Source organism: Dreissena polymorpha, chromosome 6, assembly GCF_020536995.1.
Source record: "Dreissena polymorpha isolate Duluth1 chromosome 6, UMN_Dpol_1.0, whole genome shotgun sequence".
In the NCBI taxonomy this organism is placed as follows: Eukaryota; Metazoa; Mollusca; class Bivalvia; order Myida; family Dreissenidae; genus Dreissena; species Dreissena polymorpha.
Genome location: NC_068360.1, coordinates 89,589,348 through 89,601,882, shown reverse-complemented (window position 1 = coordinate 89,601,882; position 12,535 = coordinate 89,589,348). Strand labels below are relative to the sequence as shown.

The window sequence follows — 12,535 nt, the reverse complement described above, 5'->3', positions numbered from 1 at the left end:
TTTTATGCAGATCATACATGATCTTTCAAAATGTATTAACGTTCATTAACTAAGTTGCTAAAACGTTGAATGAAAACTTTTTGCGTGACATGGTCACGTTGTTTGTTAGTATACTAAATAAGCGGACGAACATACTTAAGACCTCTCAAAGGGTTTTCAGCGAGGTTGTGTGTCATAGTTATTTGCTACAAAATATATGCTATTATCCTTTAGTTTTAAGATCTATAACGTACCCATGAAACCTCGGGTCATTAAATTCCTGGCCATTAATAAATGATTATTATTTTTTAATCTAATAGACCCATTCAACTGTAAAATAACTGTTCAAAACAATATTCTAATAGGTCGCATTAAGCTTTTCTTTTGTCTCAGGTCAGCATGGAATCGTGTTTTAACGATGAAGCTGTTCATAGAAAATTTGTTTCCGAACGATAAAGAAGACATTCTTACAAACGAAGAGTGCAATGTTATGTGGAATGTAAGGACGACATATAATATGATTGTCTGTTTTGTAAACAACTGTACAAAGCTGTTACTAACAGTTACTAATGGTTTCATTATTGTTATAAGATTAGGTTTTCAAATAAAACAGTTACTTTGTAATCCATTGAAACCATGTATTATTTAATGTATTTGTTATGCCTTTAAAGCTATGTTTTGTAGATTCTCGATGAAGATGTTGATATGAAAGAATTAACATCTTTTAAAACCTTGCAAGAGTTTTTGAGAGAATGTAACGAGATTGCGCTTTCAAAGACCATTGGGTAAGTTCATTGTGCATTTACAGTAAATGTTCATTATTTACAACTGTTAGTTCTAATGAATCATGTGTGTTTATTGCTGTCGTGTTTTCAAAGGATGTTTTGTGTAAAGTTTAACTAGTAATGGGATGTTGAATTTAATTCTGCGTTTTCTTAGTATTCCTATTCCGCACTAATTATTCCGGTCCCATCTAGAGTTTGTATGCCTATTGATTAATTGATGATTCGAAATGCTTATCTGCGAATTCAAAATCTGTTTCACACACAGATTTACTAATACTAGTTTCATATCATTTAAGAACAAAACGTGTGTTAAATTACGACTTGCTCTTCGTTGATCGTAAAATATATAATGATTACACAACTATTTTACTTAATAACAATATTAAAAAGTATGATAAGTTTAGTAAAACTTATTAACATATGTCGAAACGATATTTTTAATCTTGTTACACAAATTAAAAAAAATGCATAAGCAGTTTAACATTTTCACAGCATATTCACGCGTGCATGTGAGGTTTAATGCTTATTTAATAAAAAAAGTCATTTTGATAAGTTTTGTCCTGTTATCTATACACCGTATATCAAAAAATTGAAACATCGGTGATCTTTTGTAAGAGTAAATGACGGTATATATTTTTGTGTATCGCATTGAAGCATGGAAAATAAGCAATAAATAGTATTAATATTCTATTTTGTGTGTTGTACATGACAAAACAATCCATCAATATCTAGCAATATTGTTATTACCATATCGTACAAGTGTGTGATCCTGGTGGATGTACCGTTAAGTTTTAGATTCCGGACGTTCCAGACCGTACTAAATCCCTCTGCATGAAATTGTACCAGGCCGCCTAATAAACGTTCAGTGTCGGACGAAACCCCGTTCGAACAAACATTAAAACATTTTATTTTATTGATTAATATTTATAGTAATTATACAGAAACACATTCTAAGGTTGATTGGTAGATATGAGTTTCGTTATAATAGTTTGTGATTAAAAAGAGCATAGCATTGTAAGAACATTCAAGCCTTCATAGTCTGTAACAATTCCTGTTACATGGCATAAACAAGATATTATATCAATACTATCTGAATTTAAAAAAATATCGCAAACGACATGATTGTTTAACAACTACAAAACAAAATAGACCCATTCTTAAATCCTTAGTAACAATTACAACAGCTTGTTGGTTACCTTTGTAATTATAATACTATCAGTGTTTATAAATTGAATTAATATTTGATAATTTTTAAACATCTTTTATGTAGAATAAATAGTGACCAAATTACCTATAGATACCCCCATTCGATGTATTATGTGTCCACTATTAAAATCCGTTAAATAATTTTAGGTGTATTCTCTCTCTCTCATTAATTCGCAGGAAATTTATTTTAGAAAACATTAAGTGACTTTGTAGCTTTACCTCTAAATTTTGTTGACTATATTAAAATGCCCAATTTATTTAAAAAAAAACTTTATCAAGATAATTTAAATCATTAACTCCCATGAAACTTTGCCATCGTAACTTTGTTATATATCGGTCAACATATTTATCTAAAAACGATTGATTTGCACTGAATCCCATTTTCACAATGTATTAAATTATTCTAAATTGATACTGGCGATTTCGACGCAATAATCATTTCGTCCGAACAGCATTTACACAATATGATTAAAATTTGACCAATTGCGCAAATGGAGTTCATGCAAAAGTATGAACATAAACTCGGCGAGACGACCTTCCCTTTTCTTAAATGAACAACTTATTTAAAGGAATATAAATAAATGTTACAGGATTAAACATATGATTTCGCTTTCTGGTACATGTAGCGTAGGAGTGTTGATACTTCAGGGCCTTCATATGTATTGCGCTTACCATCTTGAACTGAAAATTGTTGCAAAATAGTTCCTAAGTGTACGCAAAGAAGTTGAACTTAAATGCTTGTTTTATATTAAAAAAAAAAAACAACTTATAAATACGTTGCATCTATATACATTAACAATCTAATCACATTGTTAAGTAAAGCCTCAATTATTTCAATTACCATTGCAGTATTTACAACAGTAATTCCTATCAAGATTACCTATAATGTTTTAATTTATTTATGTATTTATTTATTCATGTATTTATTTATTTACTACTAAAATCAAGTTAAATGGATGTCATTCAACACAAAAGATTTGTGTACTCATTCTTTCAATTTAAACGTTTGCTTTATTATACGACAGTTGAAAAACATTAACTGTGTGTATTGAACTATTTCATTTCAGAGTTGGACGGACATGTTCTCGCTGCGAAGTGGAAGTAACGATGCCTCCTACTGTTTTGCCTTGCAGTACAAATCACGTCCTTTGCGAAAGATGTTACTTAGAAATAAAAAAAGATCTTAAACAGTGCCCACAATGCAAGGAAATGTTTAAAGACAAACGTGAAACTTCAGAAATCGACAGGTACTAAACATATATATGTGTATCCTTTATTTTGCTTTATTTATTTTATTTTATTTATTATGTAATTTACTTAATTTTGTGATAAGTTGATCGCAAAATCTTCTTCCTATTTGAGGTTTTATTTTTTACTATAAACATATGTATTGGAATAATTTAAGTACGGCATGTTATTTGCTGTACAAACACTTCAATTATGTTCTAAACTCACTAATGCTCGTGTTGAAGTGAACATTTGTTTTGCGAAGATTGAAGCAACTTGATAAACTTTGGCTCGAACATATTGTTCATACATCTTAAATTCTTATTTTACAGAAATCAAGTTGCGAGATTGGAAGTATTTCAAAAACGATGCAATACATTTTTTGTGGACGTTGTTACCCAATTGTGCTTTTCTGATGAAGTTCCACCATCCCGAGATGTTTTAACTCAGCTTTTTGGCCATGTAATATGTTCATCAGAATCTGGCGGCAAAACGTTTACAAAAGATCTTAGTTTATATGATAGTGGACTTGATCCGAATCCGGTGTTTAGATGCTTTTTGTTGCAACTGATATTCAAGTTTAGGTATTGAAAAAAAGTTCATATAAATAAAAAAATAATATATATATATATATACATATATATATATATTTATATATATATATATATATGTGGAGAGAGAGACAAGACAGACAGACAGACAGACAGACAGACAGACAGACAGACAGACAGACAGACAGACAGAAGACAGACAGACAGACAGACAGACAGACAGACAGACAGACAGACAGACAGACAGACAGACAGACAGACAGACAGACAGACAGACAGACAGACAGACAGACAAACATACAGACAGACAGGCAGACAGACAGTCAGACAGACAGACAAATAGACAGACAGACAGGCAGACAGGCAGACAGACAGACAGACAGACAGACAGACAGACAGACAGACAGACAGACAGACAGACAGACAGACAGACAGACAGACAGACAGACAGACAGACAGACAGACAGACAGACAGACAGACAGACAGACAGACAGACAGACAGACAGACAGACAGACAGACAGACAGACAAACAGACAGACAGACAGACAGACAGACAGACAGACAGACAGACAGACAGACAGGCAGACAGATAGAAAGACAGACAAACAGACAGACAGACAGACAGACAGACAGACAGACAGACGTGTCACATACAATATCTCTATATATTTTCAATACAATTTGGTTTTCTGTAAATTGTGACATACGCAACTACTTTAAACAACGTTTACAGCGAATTTTGCATTTACAAACCATGACGAAAATACGTATGTCGTAAGCTTGCATCAAGACCAAATATATGGTTTCATTAAGGGCAAGATGGTTCAATGTTCAGATATTTATAATAAAACATAACAACTTTTTCCACTGAAGAACTAGATTTGTATTGAATTTATTATGTGCATGTAGCTCGCACCCATGCCTGGCATAGGGTTGGATTTGGGTTAAAAAAAATAACTATAGATATAATAAATGTGTGTTAATGTGTAAATGTTATGTGTTCATGTGACATGCGGACCTAAGCTCGACTTAGCAAATTGTATTATTGTAACGAAAATCTAGTGGTGACATGTTTAAACTTCGGTTTCATGGCATAAACATTTTCGTGCTTTCTTTAGTGTAACAGATAGTGTTACGGAGTACATACATCAGTTCATAAAAACAGCTGGCAATGAAGACGCAAATTTGATGGAAATTTATCTCATTATTGTGCAATGTTATGAGGTATGAAAACATATATTGTATCTATTTATTATTTTACGTTTTTAGGTTTGCCGTAGATGTTTGAATTTATTCTGTTGAACTTATTAAATCGAACAAGTAGCAACGATAAAATATATTTTACAATAATATATAATTGCAGAATTTTCGGCGTGGTATTTTGAATAAAGACGAAAACTGTAACTACATTGAAGTTTGTAAATGGATGGCGGAGTCCCAATATCCCTTTCTTGCAATTGGAAATCAATCTAAAAACGAAACAGTTACAAAACTGTTGTGTTGTATAGCAGATGTGCGTGTTGGCCTAGGAATCGCAGCGGAATGCATGGCGTATGGAGTTTTGAAAAAAGACGATTTCCACATGGGGCATGTACCACCAATTATACACAAAGTGCGGGAATTTTGTGAAAGTATACATACAGACTGTCCAAGGTATACTAATGTTGTTTGCTGAAAGTGTCCTTCACTGAGAGTAACATCAGTTTTAATCTGTTCAAACCATAATAAAAAATGAGTATATGTGTCTCACAATTTACAGTAAATGATTTTGGCGTTCAACGGGTTTATATTCAAAATGTATTTAATGGATTGTAAGAATATAAACACATACCATATTTCATTCAAATATCATCTGTTATTATTAGCGAAAGAAACTCGTTTTTTTTAATCATGTTTATTCAAATATACCAACACATTTGACGAATGCGTTTCCCCACGCATTAAAAAGTGATGGAACTATAATTGTATTATTATTTTCTTTGATCGTTCCGTCTCTCCGCCTTAAATTTGTCCGCACTTATAATATGACACAGAATTAAATCTATCTCGAAAAAATGACCATGCACATCATAAGGAGTTTATATATTTCACGAACGATATTTATAACCAATGTCATATTTTAAATACAAATGTGAATACATAGCATTGTGTCATGAGGAACTATATTTTTCAAGCTCCGGCTTTCTCGTCCTTTTAAGGATTTTCATTACTGTTATCTCTAGATGAAAGGGTAAAAACCTTAAATGGTAAAATGTCTAAACCATGTCTTGAAAGTTGAAAGATATTTACCCCCACGTTTTGGTCAATGACTAGTGCAACTGTTCATTGTCATAATTATCTTGTATTTTGTTCTTCCTTGAAAAGTCCCATTCCTTGTAATAAATTTCATGTCGTCAGATTATTATTGGATCTCATTATTAGTTGTGGGTCGGATTATCAACATTTTGTTTGTATGGCATAAAATCGTTACATCCCGATTAGTTGCGAAACGCTTTTTACCGTCGATATTAAAGCTAGCTCAAATTGCAAAACATAAAAAGTATTTAATTATATTAATATCGTTATATAGCACAACTTCTTTCACGTGTTGTTTTGTTAAAATCCTTAATATAAAATATTTAAAGCCACAATATATATTAGAGATAATTACAGTAACGAAATAGGTTTTATGTAAATGTATTAAGTAATAAACTAACTATATTCTGATGTAAGAAGAGGTAAATGAAGCAAAGTCATATAACGGGGTACCCGCTTTCTTATTATTGTATATGTTTTATTTAATAAACATATCAATGTCATACCATTCTTTGCTTGGAAGGTTAAATAAGTATTGATAAAGTACACAATAGTTTATCGAAATATTAAGTTTAACCAAGAATTTGAAGACAATTCTTTATTTGTCAATCGATGGATCTTTTGAAAGTAGAAGTAGCCCGTAATTTTCTTGTACAATTTGTTTGTCTGAATATGTCTAGTTATTATACAGAACGAAATTGATTCACTGCAAAACAATCTTAAAACAAACAATTTACTTATGAACACAAACCAATAGAGTGTTATCTACGTACTACACATATTGTTTTGTCATTTATATTTTCCAGGGTATTCCTTGCTAAGCAGTTGTGTCATGGTTTTGGAATAGAAGTATATCAACGGGTCTGTAACTCTCCAAATGGAATGCTGAATTGGTTAGCCTACAATTCAGAAGGCAACCTGGTTTGTATATATTTATTTGCAGCCCACTTCCTTTGAGATACGGTAAACTAGATAATGTCTGTGAATACATTTATTTTTGCGCATTTCACGTTTCTTTCCTACATTCCCGCATAAAAAATTAAACAATGGCAACTACTTTAACGACGACGGTTATACGGGTAATACAAAACAATCTTTTGAGTGTTAACACATTTATAAGCGTTATAAATTTCTTCCGTTCTGAAGGATTTTTAATTTTTAAATAACAGCAATTATCTCCGTCTGTTAGAATATAGCAGGTACATTGTTTACAATAAGCGTTTAACAAAATGCAAACTACTTTCGTCAAAATTTGCCAGTTTGCAGCACATGCCTAAATGACTATTTGCGTCATAATATTCCATTTTTTCAGCGCACGCTACTTTCATCAAAACGCTTTTAGTAAGATTTTTTTACTCAAGCTCGATTGCGTCGTAAGCCATGGTTTATAGAAACACTCCCGACTCCGTATTATGGAAAAACCCAGTACTTTGTTGCTGTTGTTGCTGTTTTTGTTTTTGAAAGATCGTGATACCGCTTTCCAGGTGGATATCGAACAAGTGACGTATCGGATGCAAGGGGGACACCATATCAACCACATTATTTCGAACTTAAAAACACGTTCCAAATATGCTTTTGCTAAGAATTGATTAAGTGCATCATTCATTTGCAAAGAAAACAATAAAACAATATAAATGTTATGTTAATGGTAAATTATTTAATATGAAATGATTTATAGCTTAAAACGATTTAAATGAAATAAGCGGCAATATAAATTGCATAAGAAAGACGCATGACGTTACAAACGAATGTACACACATTTATACGAACAAAAACAATATTCATTCCATACTTTGAATTGGGTTTTATATATTTAAAAAACGCGCTCGTGAGAATTCACCATAAACGTGATGAGGGGAATAGATGCTATTTAAAATTTTACCTTGTAAGCATAGCAGGCAGTGTTAGGATGATAAAAACTAAATGTTTTGACACATGTCATAAATTTGCAATTAAATGGATCGCTGATATTATTTTCATTCATATACAAGATAATACACCTTTTTGACTGATGTCTGTAAAGTTTTGCTTTTTAGGCACTAAACGCATATTGTACGGAGTGTAGTGATGTGATAAACAATTGTAAAAACACGTTTACATGTAACGGAGTAGTTCCATTTTTCTGACGTTTGTTAGGTGCAAACCATTGCACAAAAACTGTACTGAAGTAGTGCTCATTAAGTACGGAGTTAGTTCCTTCCTTTACTTGTCCGGAAATCTTATAAAGAACGAGTTGAAGTTATAAAGCATAATACAATTGTAGATAAGTGTTAGGTGCGTACAGTTCCAATAGGTAATAACTATCTTTTCAGATGGCAGACTGCGACAGATACATAGTGTGCGGCTCAACTTACTCAGATATTCGAGAAGCAGTTTCAAAATGCCTCCTAAATTCTACAGAAATCACGAACCTGAAATTATTATTAGAAGTATGACGTAGGTTAATTATGACGTCAAGTAACTGTATTTGTTTATTTTTATTTATTTTGTGCTGTTGTGTTGTTGTTGTTGTTTTTAATTTACAGCAGCTGCAAACAGGCGATAGTACTTGGGTGCTGTTCCTATTATTGGCTGTTCACAGGCTTGTAACATGCGCCAATGTTTGGAATACAAAACAGAACTTAGAGGTACTTTATGTTTCTCATTCACTTATTTTTTTTTAAATATTGTGTGAAACAAATATTCAAAATGTATATATACATGTTAAATGTAGATCTAAAAATTATATTCATTCCATTCCTAATTGAGGAAAACATATTATGACAACGAAACTTGAGTAACAGCAGCTTGCCTTTGTGTGATCATAAGAAAGAACGTATGCAATGTTGATTTTACATTACAAAGGACTTATGTTTAATGCTGTTTCCTATTGTTGTATTTACTTTATGTGTGCTTTTGTATGTCCTTAGAACAAAGACAAACTATACCAGTTCTTCGATCACGATCTTTTTTCAAATGATAAGGTGTGTATTGTAATTTCTCTTTTCATTAAATGAAATAAATAAGTCAGTAATTTACAAAGGGCATGTGTTTGAGTTCGTTTTACACCGTACAATACAGCGTGGAAATGAATGAGCTATTGCGCGAGTAACACTGCAAACGTTTTCTCACTTCACAGATATACTATTTCAGGGGATTTGCCCGAAACCAATCAGATTTTCTTTTCATTGGATGTTTTTGAATAATATTTTCATATTTTTAACTTTCAAGACGTTTTATGCTTGGACTATTTCCTAATTGATTGTTTTTCCTTAAAAAATTGGGTTAAGAAATAAACATTCCACTGTCGTGTTGGATTTTAATGAACATTTGCCTTGGATTTCCAACGTTATTGATTGGAACGGCAACTGGCCTTAAAGCCCATGTCTCATATAAGCACGGACGGATAGAACAGTCCCGGATCAGACAGGGTGACACAAAGGATCATTCCATATAATCCATATTGCCTTGTTCGACCCCGACTTCCAGTTCTATTCAGGCGGAAATAGGCAGCAATGGAGCAGCCGGTGATGCTTAAGTGTTTAACAGCAATGAGCTGATGGAAACACCATCGACAAGGGAGCCTACCTTATCCTGAACCTCTACCGAACGACGACAAACACATTCCGTTCTACATCGATCCGTATGACAAATTCGCCTTAAATTAGTGGCTCGTGAAATGAAAAATGCTTTTTTATATTCCGAGAGAGTCTTCAACTACCGACTTTCCAGGGGGGGGGGGGGGGCGACGGATGGTCGAAAACGCGTTCGGCATTCGTGCACATCGCTATTGATGTCTACTCACTACGATGATGCAATATCCGGAGACCGCTACGTCTATAGTGATGTCATGTATCTGCTTACACAAACTTCTGAGACTGCGCAATCGAATACGCATGTGAATTTAGCTCATCAGAAAGTCAACAATCACAACGTTATACTAGTTAATGACGAAACGACAACCCGCTCATAGATGTGGTGTCGCAGCTTTATTCCAACTCAATCACAAAGGCAGCAAAGAACAAACGTGGACCTTCCTCAGCTCAGACGCCGGATCAGTGCTTGTAAATCTACTTGTGACGGTGGTGAGGACCTTGATTTGGATCTCAAGGTTGATCCTTCTTGCTGCTGATCTTCAAACGTAGCGGATGCTGCTCGTGACGATCTTTTTAAAAGAAACTAGAAGGCCCACTGTATTAGAACGTTTCATTTTGGCTAGCATTTTGATACTTAAGCTATGTTCACGACCTATATGTTACACCTTCGAGATCCGATTGCAGATCCGGCACCGCCCTATCCATCCGTGCTTCTGTGGGACTGGGGCTTCAAAACTTTGCCCCGTCCTTCTTGGATTGAGTCGGCTTTACACGAAAAGAAATAAGATTAACATTAAACTATACACTTATTATAGCTACGAAAGGTCACGGTCACCTGAGATGGAAACGCATATTTTTTTTCGTAAACAAGATAAGCACAAACATGTATGGTCCTTACAATGCAAAATTGTGGAAAACGTACTGTGGCTTACTTATTAGTTTAACTTGTTGTCACTTCTTGATTTCATTATGTCAACAATATTGATTTGGAAATGAGGTCTCGCAAACACTATGGCGGATAATTGAACGATGAGAAAATAATTGAATGAAGAAATATTATGTATTTGGAAGTGATGATTTATTCAACGCGACAAGATCCATTTTCTGATGGGTTTAATTAATATCCTCCCGACAGTATAGGATAGTTACGTAGGCTCATGATGATTTAGGAAACCGCAAAGTAATAATTATAAAAAAGCCATTCCAACATTTTTAAATTTAATATTGAATGTGAATACTTATTTGTGATTTGTAACTGTATGTTTAACATGTGCTGCCTGTTATCTTCACGTTTTGATGATTTAATATGATGCACAACAACATGACATGTATCAAACGTACATTAGACATTACTTTGAAATATAAGAAAAGAAGCCGCAAGTTCGTCCAGTGAATGTGATATTATTTCGCCCATACTTTTTTCTTTTAGCATTCTATAAAGCAACATAGCCAAGGCATTTTAATAAAGTAACATATTTATATAGATCTTTTGAACATATATGCATCGAAAATATTAAATTATTATTTCTGAATCTTTTCAGGAATTGCTTATGCAACTTTTTCACAATGACCTACAACCGGGTTGTCTTAAGATTGTTTCTCGGACAGATACGTTTTACTATGGCCTGCAGTGCTTGCTTACACACTTTAAGTTTGTACTGTTGGCGTGTAAAGAAAACGGCACACATTTGATGAATCCGTTTGTTGAATTGTCGAATGGAGATGAGGATATAGAGGTATGGTTATGGTCTTTTTATATAACGAACTTCTGTACATTTTTTTATATTTAAAACGTTATAAACATAAACTGAGCATTCCAAGCCGAAATTTATTTTTCATTTGCACAAGAGCGTTTTGTCATCCTCAGCATTTATAGCTTTTTAGATGCATATTTAGCAAAACAATTATAGTGTTTCCTGTAAATCTTGAATTTAACAAACATCGCATCCGCCTACAATTCATATAAATCGAAAATGAATTCGATGATAGCATGATGTCGTTAATTAAAGAGTGTATGTTCAATTAGAATAAGAACAAAAAATATACATGCTTTTTGCAGTGATCAACAAAATACACTATAAATAAGGCATCCTTTTTTAATGTAAATACCCGTTATCGTGTAATTTTGTATTGCTACCCCTTGGTAAAAACAAATGCTCCAGCCTACATACTGCACATTTAATGAATTTTACAGAGTATCAGCATCTATCAGCATAAACATGATAACACATATACAAAAACAATCGATGTTATACACACTTTTTAAGTGCATCATACAGTAGCCATATCGATGTGTCGAGACTTTAAAGTAATTCATGGACATAACAATTATGCACTTGCGCCGTCGGAATATTTTTATCAAATGTTTGCAACTTAAGACTTAATTGTTGGAATTTTAAATTCAGGACAGTGGCCTGTCGAATATTGTTTTTAATACATATAACGACAAAAAGTGACCAGAAACTTAAACTATTTAGCTTTATTGCTTTATTCCTCTCCTTCGAAGAAGAGAGGGTTTATTGTTTTGATGGATGTCGGTCTGTCTGTTGGTTGGTCGGTCGGGCTGACAGTCTGTCTCTCGGTAGATCTGTTTGTTTCCGATCAATAACTCGTCAACAAATTGAACAAATTGAACGATTGGCTTGATACTTCAAATTCGCATTATATTTGGACAGTAGATGACCCCTTTTGAAATTGGGGCCACTTGGTCAAAGGTCAAGGTTATTGTCACAATATGTTTGAAAGTCGTTTCATATCAATAACTCGTCACCAAATTCACTGATTGGCTTTATAATGCACATGTTCATTGGCCTTCGACAGTAGATGACCCGATTACAATTCGGGTCACTATTTCAAGTTCACTCTCACAATAAGTGTGAAAATCGTTTTCGATCAATAAGTTGTCAGCAAAATTG

General features: G+C 33.4%; 1 protein-coding gene across 7 annotated transcripts in view; it reads left to right on the top strand.

Moving 5' to 3' along the window:
- Nucleotides 1-12,535, top strand: part of LOC127834427 (E3 ubiquitin-protein ligase rnf213-alpha-like) — a 157,757-nt gene that overhangs the window by 120,142 nt on the left and 25,080 nt on the right. For 6 of the 7 annotated variants that reach the window (XM_052360263.1, XM_052360260.1, XM_052360258.1 and 3 more), the window contains 11 exons: nt 373-478; nt 664-764; nt 3,038-3,217; nt 3,530-3,781; nt 4,869-4,974; nt 5,114-5,403; nt 6,852-6,966; nt 8,358-8,474; nt 8,571-8,672; nt 8,955-9,008; nt 11,162-11,356. In XM_052360263.1, coding sequence (XP_052216223.1) covers nt 373-478; nt 664-764; nt 3,038-3,217; nt 3,530-3,781; nt 4,869-4,974; nt 5,114-5,403; nt 6,852-6,966; nt 8,358-8,474; nt 8,571-8,672; nt 8,955-9,008; nt 11,162-11,356 — 1,618 coding nt within the window. The remainder of the gene's footprint in view (nt 1-372; nt 479-663; nt 765-3,037; nt 3,218-3,529; nt 3,782-4,868; nt 4,975-5,113; nt 5,404-6,851; nt 6,967-8,357; nt 8,475-8,570; nt 8,673-8,954; nt 9,009-11,161; nt 11,357-12,535) is intronic. The other variant, XM_052360259.1, reaches the window with a different exon arrangement.